This window comes from Bufo gargarizans, chromosome 7 (assembly GCF_014858855.1).
Source record: "Bufo gargarizans isolate SCDJY-AF-19 chromosome 7, ASM1485885v1, whole genome shotgun sequence".
Lineage (NCBI taxonomy): Eukaryota > Metazoa > Chordata > Amphibia > Anura > Bufonidae > Bufo > Bufo gargarizans.
Window position 1 is genome coordinate 52,186,292 of NC_058086.1, and position 22,493 is coordinate 52,208,784.

The window sequence follows — 22,493 nt, forward strand, 5'->3', positions numbered from 1 at the left end:
ATTGGGCGGAGGTTCTGCAAGCTCCATGGTGTCCCTGTGATTGGGCGGCAGTTCTGCAGGCTCCATGGTGTCCCTGTGATTGGGCGGCGGTTCTGCAGGCTCCGTGGTGTCCCTGTGATTGGGCGGCGGTTCTGCAGGCTCCGTGGTGTCCCTGTGATTGGGCGGAGGTTCTGCAGGCTCCGTGGTGTCCCTGTGATTGGGCGGCAGTTCTGCAGGCTCCGTGGTGTCCCTGTGATTGGGCGGAGGTTCTGCAGGCTCCATGGTGTCCCTGCTGCATGTGACTGTTCGCAGGCTTACAGGTATACCGCAGTGTGAATGAGGCCTTATAGTTGTGCAGCTGAATCCACGGGATGGCCACTTTCACCGGCCCGTGCTGTGCAAATTGAGGCTCCACGCGGCGCGGTCTCACGTTGGACACCTATAGACTTGCATCAGTATAAGTCCTTACGTAGCTTGCCCCGCGCCGGATACAAGAGGCGCAGATTCTGGGCCTGTATTGGGGCCTTACCAGCAGCCACCATGACTCTGCACTTTCATGTTCTACTGTAATGTAATCAAGAGGTTCTCCATAACAACCAATCAGGTCGCAGCTTTCACTCCTCTACCTGCCCTGGAAGCATGAGAGCTGTAATCTGATTGGTTGCTATGGGAAGCAGCACCGTTTTCCTTTGCTGCATTGTTTCGCCCTTCAGGTGACTGCGGCTGTTCTGTTATAAGATGATAATGAACAGGGACCGAGCTGTGTTATTACAGGAAGATTACAGACACAGTTCTAGCCTCCGCCGAGCGCGCCCCTACACCAAAGAGTAATGGTACTGCCCAAGTACGTTATACTCCAATCAGAGCTCAAGCCAGGAGACAGGACCCGCCCACGTCCCGTCCCGGCGTCTCCATGGAGACCGGCGCCGCTTCGTGCAAACTTCACCTGAACTCTGGAGCCCTGGATGTAAGTAGCCCCTATAAGTGACCCGCGTGGGGTGTGAGTGACCCCTGTAAGTGACCCGCGTGGGGTGTGAGTGACCCCTGTAAGTGACCCGCGTGGGGTGTGAGTGACCCCTGTAAGTGACCCGCGTGGGGTGTGAGTGACCCCTGTAAGTGACCCGCGTGGGGTGTGAGTGACCCCAGTACGTGACCCGCGTGGGGTGTGAGTGACCCCTGTAAGTGACCCGCGTGGGGTGTGAGTGACCCCTGTAAGTGACCCGCGTGGGGTGTGAGTGATCTCTATTAGTGACCCGTGTGGGGGTGTGAGCGTCCCCTGTAAGTGACCCACGTGGGGTGTGAGCGTCCCCTGTAAGTGACCCGCGTGGGGTGTGAGCGTCCCCTGTAAGTGACCCGCGTGGGGTGTGAGCGTCCCCTGTAAGTGACCCGCGTGGGGTGTGAGCGTCCCCTGTAAGTGACCCGCGTGGGGTGTGAGCGTCCCCTGTAAGTGACCCGCGTGGGGTGTGAGCGTCCCCTGTAAGTGACCCGCGTGGGGTGTGAGCGTCCCCTGTAAGTGACCCGCGTGGGGTGTGAGCGTCCCCTGTAAGTGACCCGCGTGGGGTGTGAGCGTCCCCTGTAAGTGACCCGCGTGGGGTGTGAGCGTCCCCTGTAAGTGACCCGCGTGGGGTGTGAGCGTCCCCTGTAAGTGACCCGCGTGGGGTGTGAGCGGTCCCCTGTAAGTGACCCGCGTGGGGTGTGAGCGGTCCCCTGTAAGTGACCCGCGTGGGGTGTGAGCGTCCCCTGTAAGTGACCCGCGTGGGGTGTGAGCGTCCCCTGTAAGTGGCCCGCGTGGGGTGTGAGCGTCCCCTGTAAGTGACCCGCGTGGGGTGTGAGCGGTCCCCTGTAAGTGACCCGCGTGGGGTGTGAGCGGTCCCCTGTAAGTGACCCGCGTGGGGTGTGAGCGTCCCCTGTAAGTGACCCGCGTGGGGTGTGAGCGTCCCCTGTAAGTGACCCGCGTGGGGTGTGAGCGGTCCCCTGTAAGTGACCCGCGTGGGGTGTGAGCGTCCCCTGTAAGTGACCCGCGTGGGGTGTGAGCGTCCCCTGTAAGTGGCCCGCGTGGGGTGTGAGCGTCCCCTGTAAGTGACCCGCGTGGGGTGTGAGCGTCCCCTGTAAGTGACCCGCGTGGGGTGTGAGCGTCCCCTGTAAGTGACCCGCGTGGGGTGTGAGCGTCCCCTGTAAGTGACCCGCGTGGGGTGTGAGCGTCCCCTGTAAGTGACCCGCGTGGGGTGTGAGCGTCCCCTGTAAGTGACCCGCGTGGGGTGTGAGCGTCCCCTGTAAGTGACCCGCGTGGGGTGTGAGCGTCCCCTGTAAGTGACCCGCGTGGGGTGTGAGCGTCCCCTGTAAGTGACCCGCGTGGGGTGTGAGCGTCCCCTGTAAGTGACCCGCGTGGGGTGTGAGCGGTCCCCTGTAAGTGACCCGCGTGGGGTGTGAGTGTCCCCTGTAAGTGACCCGCGTGGGGTGTGAGCGTCCCCTGTAAGTGACCCCCGTGGGGTGTGAGTGACCCGTGAGTGAATAGTTTGGGGTGTGAGTGCCTGTGACCCATATGCAGTGATCCGGGTGAGGTGTCAGTGACCAGTATTGGGGTGTGGGTGACCCCAGTGACCTTGTAAGGCATGGGTGATCCAGCAATTACTGGTGACCCTGGGAGAGATTTACAGAACCTGGATCTTCTGCATTGTTCCTAGGTTTGGATCAGCGGTGCCAGTCTTTGGCGCGGCGTCTCGCTTCTCTCCCGCGGGCAGGATGGCGGATCTGGGCAGTCACCGCTGCCACAACTGCAATATGGTTTTCCGCACCTTCTCGCTCCTGGAGAAACATAGGGAGAAATTCTGCATCGGAGGCCAAATCGGAGATCCCAGCGCCCTGAGCACCCGATACAGCGGCACAGGCGCCCCCACGCGATTATCCGGCGGCAGAGAATTCCCGCGCATGGCGGAGACGCCAGATTTCAAGGTGAGGAGGAGACATTGGCGCTATTTTACTGCAGACCCTCAGAGTGGAGACCCCGTGGCGAAGCCGTGGTCACGTCCCTGGAGATTCCCGGTGACAAGTCTTGTATCACGATGGGCCTTCAGGCTCTGGGAAAGTTGGGTGCCAATCAAAGTGAGAGCTGTAATGGCGTCCATATTGAGGGTCATTCGGCTTTCCCAGGAACAGATAATTGCTATTTTTTACAAGGACTACTTACTGTGGAGATGTCTTATTATGGTCTGTAGAGGTAGATGGGCCCCTGAGAGCCACTGATAACGTAGATTGTACGGTCCTTGTCTTACTGTCCACACTGTGACGCATCCGTCTAATGTGCTGTAGACACGAGAGAGCATCGCGCGGCTGAGGGCGAGAGAGGACCTGCTGAACGAGCGGGAGCAACGGCTGATCGGGGGGCAAGCGGGGAGCCTCACAGACAGCAAAGCGTTAAGGAACCTGACGGAGGAGGTAGGTGACATTAACCCCGAAACCCTGGTGATAACTTGTGTGCATAATATAATGGTACAGTGCGTTGGGAAAGTCCTCACACCCCTCACTGTCCTCACATTCTGCTCTCGCTCCTTGTGCTGTCAGTTCCCCCAGAACGAGAAATCTTCACTCATTTATTAAAAAGTCTCCGATCTGGAGAAGGGACAGAGACATTTCTGCTGCACGGAAGGTTCCCCGGAGCACAGAGGTCTCCAGAATTCTTATATGGAAGAAGAAGAACCAGAGCTGCCGCCCCCCAAACTAAGTAATCAGGGGAGAAGGGCCGTGGTGAGAGGGGTGACCGAGAACCAAATGGGCCCTCTGGCCGAGCTCCAAGGATACTGTGCGCAGAAACGTCCGGAAGGTCGACCATCGCTGCAGCCTCCACCAATCTGGGCTGTAAGTAAAGGGTCCGAAGACTTATGTCCCGAGTAAAGGGGCCGAAGACTTATGTCCCGAGTAAAGGGGCCGGAGACTTATGTCCCGAGTAAAGGGGCCGAAGACTTATGTCCCGAGTAAAGGGGCCGAAGACTTATGTCCCGAGTAAAGGGGCCGAAGACTTATGTCCCGAGTAAAGGGGCCGAAGACTTATGTCCCGAGTAAAGGGGCCGAAGACTTATGTCCCGAGTAAAGGGGCCGAAGACTTATGTCCATGTGAGATTTTAGGGAACTAACAGCACAAGGAGTGATAGAGCAGAATGTGAGGACACTGAGGGGTGTGAGGACTTTCCCAACGCACTGTTTCTAATGCCTACATAACACACAGCGGATGTAGTCCCCTGTAGGGACGGTATGTGGCGTCTCCGGGCCCCAGGGATCCAGTCTTCACAATGTGTTTCTCCTTCTCTCTCAGTTCCACATGTTGAGGAGATCTCTGGAGGCTTCTGTCCCGACTCTGCGATCCATTCAGTTTCAGGTAATGATGGAGAATTGGTGACACCCGATAAGGGGCCGGAGGGATGTTCATTCTTCTCATTGAACAGGTCCCCTGACAAAAAACTGATCATGGGGGGCGCAGGGCCCCCAAATCATCTGGTAGCACCAAACCCTATGGAAATGGATGGGCATAATGTACGGGTACAGGAGAGGAGGCCCGAGCGGTGCAGAGGAAGGGCCTGCCCTATGTGGATAATCCCTTTAATGATAGCAATGTCCTCTTAAAGGGGAAGGTTTTCATGGACTCTGATACATTCGCATGGTGTGTTCAAAATATTTGCAGCACAAGATTAAAGGGAAAAAAGTGTTTTTTGCAAAACTAGAACATTTTGCTGCTGTTTCACAGTAAACGCAGAAAATAAATAATTTACCGGCGCTGTGTGTATGACACTGCAAGACCCAACCAAATGTGGGACCCTGCGCCTGCTCACCAGTGAGGGGGGCGCCAGGAGTCTGAGCCCCAGGAAGCCCCTTTAGAATGATCCCTACTGAAGTGACGTCCTTTACCCATCACAGGGCGAGCCGGGACTTTCCTCCCAGTGGGATCGAGAATACCGAGAACGCATCCTGGAAATGACACAGGCGCACGAACGACACCTGGCCGACATCCAGGCCCGGAACCAGGCGCTGGAGATGCAGAGAGAAGGTCGGTCCTATAACGCTGGTATTCGGGCTGCTCGGAGGGGGCACAGGGAGAACCATTGAACTTTCCCTAATCCCATCTAGGGGATCCCAAGTCCCAAGAAGGCTACGTGATGTCTGCCCTGCCCTGGCCTTCTGTCTTGTGGCGGATCTTTCTAATCACCTGGATTTTTATTTCATTGCAGAAATCCGCCAGCGCCTGTCCGACGTCGCTAGCAGCGGCAGCTCCACCGGCCACATCGAGCAGATGCTTCTGGAGTTAAAGGCTCAAGAGGAGAAGAACCAACTGGCGCTCGATGCTCTGAGGGACCAGGTGGTGCTCATCCAGTCAGAGAGCAGGTACAAGGCAAGACAGCCTGTCTGTGCGCAGGAAACTAGTGACCGCGCGGCGCTCCGATTTGCCTTGGCTTGCACCTTTACATGTTTGGCAGCCTGAACTCCAGACTCATTGCTTGGCTTACTTTGAGACAGATTCTTACGCCAGAATTATGGCGCATCCTAAGCCCCGCCCACCTTCCCTTTTCTGCTAAGCCCCGCCCACCTTCCCTTTTCTGCTAAGTCCAGCCCATTGTCAAGCATGTTGGAAAAAAGTATAGAAACCTTAGATGCTGCAGATTGTGCCAACTCTTAGATAGACTTTTGGCACAGGCTCATTAAATCTGGGGCCATATTGTTTTTTGGACTCTTAAAGGGGTTGTCCACTTTTGCCTACTGAAGAGTCAATGAGAGCTTTTATTGCATGGCCCCCACTAACTTCAGTGCGATACTTCTCATGTTGACGTCCCACTGATTGTAACAGGTGATTGTGGGGTTCCAGCAGCCGGACCCGCAGCAGCTAGCTCACCATGAGAAGGCTGGAGACCCCCATTAAAGTCTCTTTGGACTGCAGTGGATTATGATTATAAATCGGGGGCAGTGATAACAGATTATCTTATATTTAGGGCTAAAGCAGAGAAGGTGAATAAAGATCGTCCACCCAGCTCGAAGAAGGAGACCGCTCCGCTCACCATCATCCCCTTCCCCGTCCGCGGCGGCAGCCTCTCCTCCGAGATCAGGTAATTCCCACAATGCACCTCACTGCACATCGGCAAATAGTCGTCCAAGGGAGGAAATAACGGTCCTCTTCAGGTTGGCAGACAGATCCAGGGAACTGAGTGCAGTAAACCCCCTGTAATCTGATAATCCGGAAGTTCTCGTGGTTATTGTCCTCCACGCCCCGTGTGTCCCTGTGGTAATGGCTCCTGTGGTTGCTCTGATTCTGCCCGCAGCGCTCTCCAGCTTGCCTATGTCCAGAGCGGTGGCAGCGACCCTGCTGTCCTGGCACAAATGAGGGACCTGCAGGCGGAGGCCTTGGCGTTCGAGGAGATTCCCCACAAGCAGGAGCGGAAAGAGAAGAAGAAGAAACGTGAGTCCATATTTGATGAGGTGTAATACAGGAGGGAAGCGGAGAGGACTTGGGGTGTAAGAGGGTTGCAGCTACGTGTGTGCCCCCCTCAGGTCTCCTTGAGGGCATCAGGGTCAGGACCGTCTTTGGTCGCAGCCAGCTATCTCATGTACAGAGATGATCCGTGATTTCACTTACAGGGCACGAGGACGCCCCCAGGACACTGGATGTGGAACTCATGGCAGTTGAGCTTGAAAATCAACGTCTTCAAGAAGAAATCTTCAATTTAAAGCTGCACCGGAGCCGGAAAAAAATAGAGACCGGTGAGCTGAGTGCACCCCTGTGTGGTTTATAGTGAAAGCCCTTTACTGGGCCATTGGTGGGTCCTCCATGGTCCATGGCAGGTCTTTGATGTCCACATGGTGGTTCCTGGTGGTCACAGTGAAGTCCCCAGTGCTGGCAGTGATGAGCATGCGCACCCCAAACCTGGATCAAGGACTTTATCCTGTTCATCAGGAGCCACCATGGAGCCATTGAGGAACAGGTGGATACAGATACGTGTCGGTGTGCAGAGGAGTGAGAAGAGGAGGCAGCTTGTCGCTGAATGGAGGAACATCTACAGAAATAGCAGAAAACCTGTCCACATCTGTAGCTCTGTCTCAGTAGAAGCAGGATCCGAGTCCAAGTCAGCATTGTGCAGGTCCGGATCCCGGTACTGTCTGTTATAGTGTAGCAGGTAGCACTGGGGGGTCCGGTTCCTGGTGCTGTCTGTTATACTGTAGCAGGTAGCACTGCGGGGTCCGGTTCCCGGTACTGTCAGTTATACTGTAGCAGGTGGCACTGGGGGGTCCGGTTCCCGATACTGTCAGTTATACTGTAGCAGGTAGCACTGCGGGGTCCGGTTCCTGGTACTGTCAGTTATAGTGTAGCAGGTAGCACTGGGGGGGTCCGGTTCGTGGTACTGTCAGTTATCCTGTAGCAGGTAGCACTGGGGGGTCCGGTTCGTGGTACTGTCAGTCATAGTGTAGCAGGTGGCACTGGGGGGTCCAGTTCCTGGTACTGTCAGTTATAGTGTAGCAGGTGGCACTGGGGGGTCCAGTTCCTGGTACTGTCAGTTATAGTGTAGCAGGTAGCATCGGGGGTCCGGTTCCTGGTACTGTCAGTTATAGTGTAGCAGGTGGCACTGCGGTGGTCCGGTTCCTGGTACTGTCAGTTATAGTGTAGCAGGTAGCACTGCGGGGTCCGGTTCCCGGTACTGTCAGTTATAGTGTAGCAGGTGGCACTGGGGGGTCCGGTTCGTGGTACTGTCAGTTATACTGTAGCAGGTAGCACTGGGGGGTCCGGTTCGTGGTACTGTCAGTTATAGTGTAGCAGGTGGCACTGGGGGGTCCGGTTCGTGGTACTGTCAGTTATATTATAGCAGGTAGCACTGGGGGGTCCGGTTCGTGGTACTGTCAGTTATAGTGTAGCAGGTGGCACTGGGGGGTCCGGTTCGTGGTACTGTCAGTTATACTGTAGCAGGTAGCACTGGGGGGTCCAGTTCGTGGTACTGTCAGTTATACTGTAGCAGGTAGCACTGGGGGTCCGGTTCCTGGTACTGTCAGTTATAGTGTAGCAGGTGGCACTGGGGGGTCCGGTTCGTGATACTGTCAGTTATACTGTAGCAGGTGGCACTGGGGGTCCGGCTCCCAGTACTGTCAGTTATACTGTAGTAGGTGACACTGGGGGGTCCGGTTCCCAGTACTGTCAGTTATAGTGTAGCAGGTGGCACTGGGGGGTCCGGTTCCTGGTACTGTCAGTTATACTGTAGCAGGTGGCACTGGGGGGTCCGGTTCGTGGTACTGTCAGTTATACTGTAGCAGGTGGCACTGCGGGGTCCGGTTCCTGGTACTGTCAGTTATACTGTAGCAGGTGACACTGGGGGGTCTGGTTCCCAGTACTGTCAGTTATAGTGTAGCAGGTGGCACTGGGGGGTCCGGTTCCTGGTACTGTCAGTTATACTGTAGCAGGTGGCACTGGGGGGTCCAGTTCCTGGTACTGTCAGTTATAATGTAGCAGGTGGCACTGCAGGGTCCGGTTCCTGGTACTGTCAGTTATACTGTAGTAGGTGACACTGGGGGGTCCGGTTCCTGGTACTGTCAGTTATACTGTAGCAGGTAGCACTGGGGGGTCCGGTTCCTGGTACTGTCAGTTATACTGTAGCAGGTGGCACTGCGGGGTCCGGTTCCTGGTACTGTCAGTTATACTGTAGCAGGTGGCACTGCGGGGTCCGGTTCCCAGTACTGTCAGTTATACTGTAGCAGGTGGCACTGCGGGGTCTGGTTCCTGGTACTGTCAGTTATACTGTAGCAGGTGGCACTGGGGGGTCCGGTTCTGTGTTATCTTAGAACCTCATAGTACATGTGACGCGCAGACACGGCGTTTGGCTGCAGCCTGTGGCGAGGACGTGTAGTAAATCTGTCCTATCTTATTACAGGCCGGCATCCTCCGCCTTATTAACGGACGGCAGAAAGGCCCCCCGGACAGAACCCCAATAAAAAGCGGAGCAGGTGTCTGTTACCTGTAGGATTCTTCAGCACTACCTATATCTGACCTCCTCACCATTTTCGAGATCTCTGCTTGCAGTCAATGAATGGGAACTTTATTTTTCACATCCAGAGGCCGTACACAGATACATTACAGCACAATCAGGACCGGGACGGATAGGTTTTCAGTCTCTAGATATAAACAAGGACGTTTGTATTCACTGAAAGCAAGCAGAGATCTTGACAGCATTGAAGCAGAAATTGAGCTTTGATTCCTCATTATTATTAGTGACACGAATGATTCCAATAAAGTTTTTTCCTTTTCACTCCTCAGCTCTTGTGATCATATCTGTATTCTTGCTGCGTCACTGGTGACCTACCTGCCTCACATGTGGCCCTTTACTCCCCTCGAGGGCCACATATCACTTTTTCAGCTAGATTTGGGGTGCACATACAGACACACACATATCTATGCATGCACGCTGTGTATACAGTCTCTAGTTCCTCCATAATAGTGCCAATGACAGTGATAACCGCAGGAGACACTTAAAGGGGTACTCTTACCTGAGACATTTATGGCATATCCAAATCCTGCACTCTTTTCGGAACTCCAATAGAGAAGCATGCGGGCACCACCAAGTATGTCATAAGTGTCTAAGGAGGGAGTACCCCTTTAACCGTCCATATTTCAGTGCGGAAATCTTCAAGCACACCCAGCCTGCTCTGGTGCTCTGCACTCTGGAAAATGGCGTCCCCTTTAGAGGAGTTTAGCTAAGCTGTGTCTGAGGAAACCTTGCTGACTGTTTCCAAAAAACAACTAGTAGGACATGGAGGATGCCACCAGATGTAAAGGAGCTATCCTATAAGTCAGTATTGCACCTTGTAAACAGACCTTGAGAAATGACTTGGATAATGACTAAGCCAGCACCTCATCTGCAGACAGCTGTTTTGGGGTGTTTGCCCCTCATCAGTGCAGAGCAAAGAGTACTGGCTTAAAGGGGTCCACTGACTTTAGTTTATTATAGTAGTTATATTCGTATACATAGGAGGCAGTATTATAGTAGTTATATTCTTGTACATAGAGGCAGTATTATAGTAGTTATGTTCTTGTACATAGGAACAGTATTATAGTAGTTATATTCTTGTACATAGGAGCAGTATTATAGTAGTTATATTCTTGTACATAGGAGGCAGTATTATAGTAGTTATGTTCTTGTACATAGGAGGCAGTATTATAGTAGTTATGTTCTTGTACATAGGAGGCAGTATTATAGTAGTTATATTCTTGTGCATAGGAGCAGTATTATAGTAGTTATATTCTTGTACATAGGAGGCAGTATTATAGTAGTTATGTTCTTGTACATAGGAGGCAGTATTATAGTAGTTATATTCTTGTGCATAGGAGCAGTATTATAGTAGTTATATTCTTGTACATAGGAGCAGTATTATAGTAGTTATATTCTTGTACATAGGAGCACTATTATAGTAGTTATATTCTTGTACATAGGAGCAGTATTATAGTAGTTATATTCTTGTACATAGGAGCAGTATTATAGTAGTTATATTCTTGTACATAGGAGGCAGTATTATAGTAGTTATATTCTTGTACATAGGAGCAGTATTATAGTAGTTATATTCTTGTACATAGCAGCATTATAGTAGTTATATTCTTGTACATAGGAGCAGTATTATAGCAGTTATATTCTTGTACATAGGAGGCAGTATTATAGTAGTTATATTCTTGTACATAGGAGGCAGTATTATAGTAGTTATATTCTTGTACATAGGAGCAGTATTATATTAGTTATATTATTGTACATAGCAGCAGTATTATAGTAGTTATATTCTTATACTTAGGAGGGAGCAGTAATTATTTTATGATGCAGTCTATTCACTCTCATATTTGTGGATTTTACCGTACAGGGGACTCAGAATTGGCTGAGCTTCAACGTGAACATGTTCAACAAATGTCTCAGCTCCAAGCAGACATTGAGATGCTCAGAAGAGACGTAACTAGAATGCCTCCTCGGGGGGGCCATGGACCCCCACCCTTCCAACCTCCACCCTTGGCTCCTCCACTCCCACCTACTGTTCACCCACCAGGACAGCCTCTAGGCAGACCAGAGCCAACCATTGCCATGGGGGGGCTGGTGAGTCACCCATGATATTATAATATATCATTAATAGATGTCAGATCATTATAACCTGTATCCTTGTGTGTAAGGTAAAAAAAAATGTAAAGTTGGAGAGTAGTCCTCATTATCTCCTGAATATGTTTAGCCTGTAATATAGACCTCAGCTGCTGCAGAACCTCATTCTGAGGATGTTGCTTTGATTTTTCCATGAACGAGTGGCTTGACGTTCTGCAGCAGCTCAAGTTATAAGGAATAATGTTCCTTCACTGAGACTATGACGAATATTACAGCCCAGTTGGGTGGCCAGACAGTTGCTCTGGTAATTTGCAGCCGTGTGCGCATTCTCCCACCTGTAATCTTGTCCTTGCAGTGTCCGGCTGTCCCCTAGTCGTATGATGGGAATTTCTTTTGTTTCAGGACACTCTACGACCTCCAAGCCCAACAGCAAACAGACATATTCTGGAGCCTCTGGATGCTCTGGGACCAGCGCCGTATGACCCGGTGTAAGGAGCACATTGTATATGTCCGTCCGTCCGTCTGATTGTGGGAATAATGCAAACTATTTCTGTGTACCTCATTCCTTGTTGTGCCTCATCGTTCCATTGCCATCAGCACCAAGTTAATGATGGGGGTTGTAGTGCACCTGGAGTTGAGACTTTACACTTCTGATTTGTTGCATTGTCCTCCTTACACTATTAGGTCTGGCTTCGTCATCTTCTACGACTTCATACTGGGGCTGGAGCCAACGTTCCAGAAGGTGCGGCTGGTGAGCGGGCTGTATAGTAACGGGCACAGCATGGGCAAACCGTCTACCCTCCCTGATGCCCATTCCGAGGTGTGGAAGTCATCCCAACACCTGGTGAATAATCCCAGAGGGAATATCGCAATGTTACGTGCCAAGCAGCCGATACCAAGGTAAAACTCATGCCTTTATGGGGTCCACCTCAGTGACCTCCATATCGGCAGCAAGATACAAACTGTATGTAATAAAAAAAACATTGACTCTGCATGGTCCTCAAAGCCGGTGTCGGACTGGGGTGCCTAAGGCCCACCCGTAACATTTATTTTGGGGGCCCACCGTATGGATACATCCAAATATTCCCTGCTCACACAGCAGCAAGATGCTACCAGATGATTGAATATGGAGGTCCCTGCAGTGAGAAGGTAGGTCCTGGGGAGAAGAGGACACCGGCGGCTATCCTCTATACCTAGAAGCCGTCTCCGCTCTGATCGTGTCTAGAATAATAACCTGGGGCGTTTCTTTAATAATCTATTAAGTGTTTTATATGAACACAGGTTTGTTAAAGTGCTGTACATTGAATATTTATATATATATACGTATACGTTATGTGCCACTTGTGCAGGGGGTGGGAGACTAGGGGCCCACCGGAGGAATCCCCTCAGTGAGCAACCAGTACCCCAAAAGTACAAGTAATGGACATAAATGAGCAGATTCCGAACGTTAAAGAGGTTATCCCATCTTAGACAATGGGGGCATATCGCTAGGATATGCCCCCATTGTCTGATAGGTGCAGGTCCCACCGCTGGGACCCGCACCTACAAGGAGAACGGAGCAGAGAAAGTGGGGGAGGGCGCACTGCGCATGCACAGCCGCCCTCCGTTCATTTCTATGGAGCCGCCGAAAATAGTCGAGCGCTGGCTCGGCTATTTCCGTCGGCCCCATAGAAATGAATGGGAGCGTTGGCCGCGCATGCGCGGTGCTCTCCCATTCACTTCAGTGGGAGAGGCGGGGAGCTGTGCCTGGTGGTGGACGGACCCTGGGAAACCCGGGGTCCTCGAGCCACAACTCTCCCCGGCTCCGTTCTCGTTGTAGGTGCGGATCCCAGAGGTGGGACCCGCACCTATCAGACAATGGGGGCTTATCCTAGCGATATGCCCCCATTGTCTAAGATGGGATAACTCCTTTAAGGTCCATACAATGCAGAGATGATGACAGGAGATCGCTCACTACATGACGGTTCACAGCATACTGGGGTGTAGATGTCACCCGCTCCTCATCTGAACCTGCCCAAAGCTCTGTGGAGTCATAATCACGTCCTGTAAGATGATTCTTCAAGGAATTTTCCAACTGGATATGGGGAGACGGAAAGTTTTGCAAATAACTTGCATTATGCCTCACCATTCAAGATATCTGCTTACTGTCATTGAATGTAAACATTTACATGATACATTATAACAAAATATCAGGAATGTTAATGCTTCTGAATAGAGATGAGCGAACTTCTGTTTTAAGTTCGGCGTCTAAAGTTCGGCTTCCGGTTAGCGGAGAATCCCGATCTGGAACCGGATATGGATTCCGACTTCCGTTGTGGTCCGTGGTAGCGGAATCAATAATGGCCGATTATTGATTCCGCTACCACGGACCACAACGGAAGTCGGAATCCATATCCGGTTCCAGATCGGGATTCTCCGCTAACCGGAAGCCGAACTTTAGACGCCGAACTTAAAACAGAAGTTCGCTCATCTCTACTTCTGAAGTGTTTTCCTCACAGAGTTTGGTCCAGAGTAGATACAATTGCAGCAAACCATCAGCTTTCATCAGAACTGGTGGATGTGAACAAGAATACTCCTTTTCTGTTCACTGACAGCAAGCAGCCATCTTAAAATGGAGAGGAAGTGACACACAAAGTATTTGAGAAAGTGGCCGAAATGTTCATTATGCAGAGATTGAGCTTTATCTACGTGTCTGCGGAATGACTGACTCTTCGCTCTGATTCAGGGTTCGGCCGTCTTCCTCTATTTCTCTTATCATGGAGCTTCAAGCTGCCGGAGGATTCAATCTGTACGGCCAGGAGGTCCAGCACATGTCGTCTTCTGGCTGGACAAAGCTGGACCTGTTTGATCAGCACAACCAGGTCCTGAGCGGCCGGTGGAAGCTGCCAATAAGGGCCCTACCTATCCGCCCAGGCCTGAGCACTGGTCAACTCAACACAGTCCCACAGGTAATAGGAGGGGTGCACTGGATAGAAGATGGGTGCAACGGGTATTAAAGGGTGCGCTAGATATTAGAGGGGTTCTCTGGATATTATAGGGGTTCTCTGGATATTAGAGTGGTGCTCTGGATATAGGAGGGCTGCTCTGGATATAGGAGGGCTGCTCTGGATATAGGAGGGCTGCTCTGGATATAGGAGGGCTGCTCTGGATATAGGAGGGCTGCTCTGGATATAGGAGGGCTGCTCTGGATATAGGAGGGCTGCTCTGGACATAGGAGGGCTGCTCTGGATATAGGAGGGCTGCTCTGGATATAGGAGGGCTGCTCTGGATATAGGAGGGCTGCTCTGGATATAGGAGGGCTGCTCTGGATATAGGGGGGCTGCTCTGGATATTGGAGGGCTGCTCTGGATATTGGAGGGCTGCTCTGGATATAGGAGGGCTGCTCTGGATATAGGAGGGCTGCTCTGGATATAGGAGGGCTGCTCTGGATATAGGAGGGCTGCTCTGGATATAGGAGGGCTGCTCTGGATATAGGAGGGCTGCTCTGGATATAGGAGGGCTGCTCTGGATATAGGAGGGGTGCACTGGATATAGGAGGGCTGCTCTGGATATAGGAGGGCTGCTCTGGATATAGGAGGGGTGCTCTGGATATAGGAGGGGTGCTCTGGATATAGGAGGGGTGCTCTGGATATAGGAGGGGTGCTCTGGATATCGGAGGGCTGCTCTGGATATCGGAGGGCTGCTCTGGATATCGGAGGGCTGCTCTGGATATAAGATCGGTGCTCTGCATATTGGAGGGGGGCTCTGCATATTGGAGGGGGGCTCTGGATATTGGAGGGGGGCTCTGCATATTGGAGGGGGGCTCTGCATATTGGAGGGGGGCTCTGCATATTGGAGGGGGGCTCTGCATATTGGAGGGGGGCTCTGGATATTGGAGGGGGGCTCTGGTCTGTTGTGCTTACAGAGATAGGGGAATGCATCAAGTCTCACTGTGTAATATCTGCAGGTTGGAAAAGCAGAACTTTATGTCCGTGTCATCAATGCCAGAGACGCTAATCTCCAGTCCATGGCGGAGATAGACCCCAGGAACTCCTCGCTCCACCACTATCCTCCACTGGTGAGTAATGTCCTCCAGGACTGCAATATCCTTGGGATAGGCCATGGATAGAAGATTGGTGGGATCTTACAGCTAAATAACGGGCCTCGGCGTCCCAGTGAGCGCCGCGTCCTCTTCATTGTTCCCCAGGCACAGCGCCAGACTTTCTGTGGACGGTGTGACTGCTCGGGTGACTGGGACTGGGCTGCTCTGGCCTGTAATACCAGCCATTATTGGCTTGTAGAGCCCTGCTACATCGTCTTTTGTTTCACGTGACACATGTCGGGTGGGAGCCTATTACAGGTCCACCATTCTACACGTGTCACACTAGCCCTAGATGAATGCAATGACCTCGTAGCTGAGATCGTATTGGCTCCTCCAAGTCTAGAGCCGCTCTTGCAAACATTCCTTGCCTGGTTAATAGTTGGGGTCCTCTACCCCCCTCATTACCCCAGAATGCCATGATAGAGCATGCCCTTGGGTTGTCTGGGATTCCTGTAGCAGTGTAAAGCATCCTGCATCCCTGGGGTTGCAGACAGTATACATTTTCAATACACTGTCATTTACTTATAACTGTAGAATCCTGATAACCTTGGACTTTTCTTGTCGCACTCAGATGCCCGGTTCTGCTGCAGCCGCTACAGATAACCCCGCACCTCCGCCGGCCCCCCGACTGCCCCCCAGCTCATTTCACCTGGCTCTCTCCCCATACACTGACTATGTCGATCCACCCCCAGTCCAGGAGCTTCCGAACCAGCCGAGGTGAGACCGCGCTGCCCCGGTCTATGGTCTGCAGATTACCAGTACCCCAAAAATCTAAACGTTAAGGTCCATACAATGCAGAGATGGTGCCGGGAGATCGCTCACTACAGGAAGGTTCACAGCAGACTGGGGTATCGAACACTAGCCGTCACAGGACCACACACACCACTCAGGGGCCTCACCCCCTAAAGTCTCATACAAGTCTTCCCTATTGTAAATGATAACAGTACAGAAATCGCATAGCTGATCGCAGGCGTATCTGTATGTAGTATAAGACCCCCATCATCCTGTGGACGGAGGGTGTACTGCACAGGGACTGGAGCAGGATGCAGATTGCAGGGTATTTGCAGGGCCCCTCTCCCAGTTGGATTCTCTCTGTAAGGCTTTGGCAAACCGCTAGAAGGAATCCTTATCTCAGGGAACACCTACCAGTCAAAAGTAATTCAGAGATCAGAACCCCAATTCATCCAGGCCCCTGACCAGACTCAGAAATTAATTCAGACCTAAGATCATACAAAACAGGCAGACCTACCCCTCCTCCTCGCGGCTTCTCATGTATTAAGCGCCCTGGATGCAGGGCCTTGAGACGGGCCCCTAAAGAAGGGGCCCGAGTCCTGCGTAACGCTTGACATAGGCTTCTGCGCTGCACTACAATGTGCCGTTCCCATATCAAGCAGTTAGGGTTCTCCCCCCTTTCTCCTTGCACTGGTTTTGGTGCCCCCCATCTTGTTTTATAATGCTCAGTATTCAGTGATAACTTTGTATCTTTGGGCTGATACATTGTTTCTTGCCTGGAGGGTGACATATAATGGGGGTCTCACCCTAACCTGTGGGGGAACATGATGGTGGCGGCGGACCTTCATTAATATTAGTAAATCTACCCCTGTGAGTGCAATTACTGAAATATTCTCGCCCCTCTGTCTCCTGTGTTTGTGTCACTGCTGAGAAATGTTGTGTTAATAAAAAAGATTGAAACCTTCCACTACAGACTGCGCTTTCTTGTGTCTCCCTGGGAAGCAGCGGGTACAAGGGGCCATTGCTTTCTGATATTTTATCTGTAGTTTGTACAGATAAAATATCCCAACACACACAGTCCTCACCCATCAGGGGCTCAGGCAGCTGATTTGTTTCCCTGTGCTTTACACCACAGCTTTGCTTCATGAGAGCATAGCTATGGTAAGTAAATTTTGCAAGATTGGATCATTTCATAGAAGATTATATAAAATCCAGCTCCTGTTACCTTGCACATTCATGATGTTGTTGTCTCACTCCCCCATGCTTTACACTGCAGCTCTTCTTATTCAGATTAGCTGCTGTGTACAAGGACTGGTACAGGGAGAGCTGAGTCCATTACTGAGTCCCACATGAGAAAAAATACATTGCCAGGAAATTGCTGCACATAGGCTAAGGGGAGGGACTTGAATAAAGGGGAGGTGCCTGAGTAAGGGGGAGGGGCCTGGAGAGGGACTTTAACTATTTGATAACCTACCCCCTGAGAACTCCCTCTGTGACAGAGCTGCTGATGATGCGGATTCTCATCTCATTTGTATTACCCCCCTGCAGCTGCAGATAGAAGATCACTATGTACCATACAGTGTCCGGATCAGCGCTGCTCTGCAGGGGACGATATGACATCTGCAATGATGGAGGTGATTGTCCCTCAGCCCTCTGGGAGCTGAGCACAAACCTGCTGTCTGGAACCCCAGGGCGATACCCTGACCTGCACTGATCTGACCCATCAGCGGTGGGAGCGGGACTAGGTCAGGAAGGGTTTTCAGAATCCACATTTATAAATATATAATTCCCATCCACTGACAGCAAGCAGAGATCTTGTAGAAATGTTCATTACAAGGCTGGAGAAGTTCTGATAGGAGAGCAGTCCCAGCCGTACGTGCGAGGGCCTGCATATACCCGGAGGCCCACAGCAGCGCTCCAGTCATTATGATTGTTCTTCGCCCACGAGCAACATTTTAACCCCTCGTTAAGGTCTTTTTCAAGGAACATTGCATCCATGTTAACCCGGCCATGGATAGGTGAATAATGCTGGATCGGGGGGGGGGGGTGCGACTACTAGGTCCCCTTCCTCCTAAATGCACGGCCATAGTATGAAGGGGGTGTCACACGTATACGCCTAACTCTGAGGATGGACCCCTCCCCCATCAATCCCCAGGATAAGCAATAGATTGTCTAACCAGCCCCCCTTTATAAAACTCTATCTACTCTACATTATTACGTGAACCACTTCCCTTACACTGCAGCCCAGCTCCTCCAATCCTCCGTAATAAGGTCCCCAGCTCCTCCGATCCTCCGTAATAAGGTCCCCCAGCGCCTCCTTGCTGACAGGTTCCATACAGGATAAAACCGCAGGCATCGCCCTATATCTTATAGAGTCCTAGTCGATGGATTTCTGATGAATCCTCCAAGTCCCCAGTGCAGACGGCAAACCATCCACCTAGTCAAGCATGTTCCAGCCCAAACCACACATTAAAGTGTAGCTCTACTAAAAATAAGGTTTTCAGGCGGGAGTCCCAGCAATCGTGTCACTTTGACTTATCAAGATTTTTTTTAAGTACAACTACACTCTATCTGTGATGAAGATAACCGCAGCCCCCCCCCCAATAACACAACTATCTCTATGGCGTCAAGAAGTAAAGATTATTATTTATTAATCCTAAAGAACAATGTGACATTACCCTATGATCTATTCTCAAGAGTAGTCGAGGATCAAGCATAATATCATATAATCCATGTATTCCAGGGATAATGGTGCAAAAGAGAAAGAAAGGAAAGAAGAGCGGGAAACAGGGACTAGAGTGGGCTTCATCATAGACAGAGTGACCGAGGCCCCCCCAGGAGATGGGACGCTGAGACTGACCGGATACCACATGAACACTGGACAGGTAATGTGCAATAATACTTCTGTATCCAAAGGTCCTACCACTATAATACTGCTCCTATGTACAAGAATATAACTACTATAATACTGCTCCTATGTACAAGAATATAACTACTATAATACTGCCTCCTATGTACAAGAATATAACTACTATAATACTGCCCCTATGTACAAGAATATAACTACTATAATACTGCTCCTATGTACAGGAATATAACTACTATAATACTGCTCCTATGTACAAGAATATAACTACTATAATACTGCTCCTATGTACAAGAATATAACTACTATAATACTGCCTCCTATGTACAAGAATATAACTACTATAATACTGCTCCTATGTACAGGAATATATCTACTATAACACTGCTCCTATGTACAAGAATATAACCACTATAATACTGCTCCTATGTACAAGAATATAACCACTATAATACTGCTCCTATGTACAAGAATATAACTACTATAATACTGCCTCCTATGTACAAGAATATAACCACTATAATACTGCCCCTATGTACAAGAATATAACTACTATAATACTCCTCCTATGTACAAGAATATAACTACTATAATACTGCTCCTATGTACAAGAATATAACTAATATAATACTGCCTCCTATGTACAAGAATATAACTACTATAATACTGCCTCCTATGTACAAGAATATAACCACTATAATACTGCCCCTATGTACAAGAATATAACTACTATAATACTCCTCCTATGTACAAGAATATAACTACTATAATACTGCTCCTATGTACAAGAATATAACTACTATAATACTGCCTCCTATGTACAGGAATATATCTACTATAATACTGCTCCTATGTACAAGAATATAACTACTATAATACTGCCTCCTATGTACAAGAATATAACTACTATAATACTGCCTCCTATGTACAAGAATATAACCACTATAATACTGCCCCTATGTACAAGAATATAACTACTATAATACTCCTCCTATGTACAAGAATATAACTACTATAATACTGCTCCTATGTACAAGAATATAACTACTATATAACTGCTCCTATGTACAAGAATATAACTACTATAATACTGCTCCTATGTACAAGAATATAACTACTATAATACTGCTCCTATGTACAGGAATATATCTACTATAATACTGCTCCTATGTACAGGAATATATCTACTATAATACTGCTCCTATGTACAAGAATATAACTACTATAATACTACTCCTATGTACAAGAATATAACTACTATAATACTGCTCCTATGTACAAGAATATAACTACTATAATACTGCCTCCTATGTACAAGAATATAACTACTATAATACTGCTCCTATGTACAGGAATATAACCACTATAATACTGCCCCTATGTACAAGAATATAACTACTATAATACTCCTCCTATGTACAAGAATATAACTACTATAATACTGCTCCTATGTACAAGAATATAACTACTATAATACTGCTCCTATGTACAGGAATATATCTACTATAATACTGCCTCCTATGTACAAGAATATAACTACTATAATACTGCCTCCTATGTACAAGAATATAACTACTATAATACTGCCTCCTATGTACAAGAATATAACTACTATAATACTGCTCCTATGTACAAGAATATAACTACTATAATACTGCTCCTATGTACAAGAATATAACTACTATAATACTGCTCTTATGTACAAGAATATAACCACTATAATACTGCTCCTATGTACAAGAATATAACCACTATAATACTGCTCCTATGTACAAGAATATAACCACTATAATACTGCCCCTATGTACAAGAATATAACTACTATAATACTCCTCCTATGTACAAGAATATAAATACTATAATACTGCTCCTATGTACAAGAATATAACTACTATAATACTCCTCCTATGTACAAGAATATAAATACTATAATACTGCTCCTATGTACAAGAATATAACTACTATAATACTGCTCCTATGGACGGGCATATGGACTGCTCTTTACTAATTAGTGGCCCTTGTTCCTGCAGGTGATTCGCACACAGGGGATGGGGATGTCCTGTATTATTTCAGCTGTCAGCTCTACGGTCCAGAGCAGCTGCTTCATCTTCGGGGAGCAGGAGGTATAGTTTTTGTTAGTCTCCGATCATTCTCTGATTGAAGTGTTGCTTCATGACTTCTGCAGCATGTCTGTATATACACTACATAGGAGCTGCAGACTGCTGTGCCCTCTCCTGAGTGTTCAGTCATAAATTAAAGATCTGTCAGGGGAAGAGAGAGAGGGGCTGGAGACTGAGCCATTGGGCAATGTGACGGACTTGCTTGTTAACGGCGTTCTGCAGCTGCTATGTAGTGTATATACAGACAGGCTGCAAGAGACATATAATGCAATGTTTTCAATTGAAGCCATTTAGAAAAATGATATACTTATATTAAAATATACATAAAATTCTGTAAATAAATATATGGAAAGGTAAAATTCCAGTGAGGTGAATGTGCATCCAGAGGTCAATGGATTCTCCTATATTGTGCAGGAGAGCAGCACCCCTAGTGGTCAGTGCTGTACACTGCCCCTCAGCACCGCACTCAGACTTCTGTTATTCTGCACTTTCAGGCGATATTCGACAAGGTCGCTCCAGGGGAGGACATGCTGCTGATGCTGCGCTTCTACCACTGGCCCGGGGGCAGCACCGCCTGGGCTCCATGGCACTACCGCAAGAGTCTGCAGCCCCTGCTGGCCAGTGAGGAGTGGGCTGTGGCCTGGACCGTGGTCAGACTTACCAGACCGCAATCACCGGATGCTGGAGCAGGTCAACATGGGGCAGTATCACACATGATAGGATTAGATACAGCAGACAGTATGACACAGGATTAGATACAGCAGACAGAATCACACATGACCGGATTAGATACACAGCTCAGCAGACAGTATCACACAGGATAGGATTAGATACACAGCTCAGCAGACAGTATCACACATGATAGGATTAGATACACAGCTCAGCAGACAGTATCACACAGGAGAGGATTAGATACACAGCTCAGCAGACAGTATCACACAGGAGAGGATTAGATACACAGCTCAGCAGACAGTATCACACAGGATAGGATTAGATACACAGCTCAGCAGACTGTATCACACAGGATAGGATTAGATACACAGCTCAGCAGACAGTATCACACAGGATAGGATTAGATACACAGCTCAGCAGACAGTATCACACATAGTAGGATTAGATACACGGCTCAGCAGACAGTATCACACAGGACAGGATTAGATACACAGCTCAGCAGACTGTATCACACAGGGTAGGATTAGATACACAGCTCAGCAGACTGTATCACACAGGATAGGATTAGATACACAGCTCAGCAGACTGTATCACACAGGATAGGATTAGATACACAGCTCAGCAGACTGTATCACACAGGATAGGATTAGATACACAGCACAGCAGACTGTATCACATAGGATAGGTATGGATACATCAGAAGACAATCATTTTTGGTTTGCTGATTTGTGTTTGGACTCTCATCATCCGCAGGTTCTACCAATCCTGGGAGCCGCCATATTGAGTGGAACACGGGAATTCATGAGCTCCCCCTGTATCACAGTCCGGCCCCCCCGGTGCTCAATCTTTGTGCCATTGTGAGTCTCATAGTTGTCAGAGGGTCCGGGCCCCGCAGTGCAGCCCGGATCACTACCTGATGCAAAATCTGTGCTCATGTCCATTCATTGTAC

General features: G+C 49.4%; 1 protein-coding gene across 1 annotated transcript in view; it reads left to right on the forward strand.

The window, feature by feature from the left end:
* Window positions 1-818: 818 nt before the first annotated feature.
* Window positions 819-22,493, forward strand: part of CCDC17 (coiled-coil domain containing 17) — a 30,178-nt gene continuing 8,503 nt past the window's right edge. The window contains exons 1-19 of the mRNA XM_044301500.1: window positions 819-946; window positions 2,664-2,931; window positions 3,289-3,414; window positions 4,289-4,351; window positions 4,888-5,017; window positions 5,199-5,352; window positions 5,955-6,068; window positions 6,282-6,418; window positions 6,598-6,720; window positions 10,846-11,072; window positions 11,475-11,560; window positions 11,757-11,972; window positions 13,798-14,020; window positions 15,019-15,129; window positions 15,725-15,870; window positions 18,629-18,770; window positions 20,782-20,874; window positions 21,366-21,561; window positions 22,297-22,400. Coding sequence (XP_044157435.1) covers window positions 945-946; window positions 2,664-2,931; window positions 3,289-3,414; window positions 4,289-4,351; window positions 4,888-5,017; window positions 5,199-5,352; window positions 5,955-6,068; window positions 6,282-6,418; window positions 6,598-6,720; window positions 10,846-11,072; window positions 11,475-11,560; window positions 11,757-11,972; window positions 13,798-14,020; window positions 15,019-15,129; window positions 15,725-15,870; window positions 18,629-18,770; window positions 20,782-20,874; window positions 21,366-21,561; window positions 22,297-22,400 — 2,661 coding nt within the window. The 5' untranslated portion in view covers window positions 819-944. The remainder of the gene's footprint in view (window positions 947-2,663; window positions 2,932-3,288; window positions 3,415-4,288; window positions 4,352-4,887; window positions 5,018-5,198; window positions 5,353-5,954; window positions 6,069-6,281; window positions 6,419-6,597; window positions 6,721-10,845; window positions 11,073-11,474; window positions 11,561-11,756; window positions 11,973-13,797; window positions 14,021-15,018; window positions 15,130-15,724; window positions 15,871-18,628; window positions 18,771-20,781; window positions 20,875-21,365; window positions 21,562-22,296; window positions 22,401-22,493) is intronic.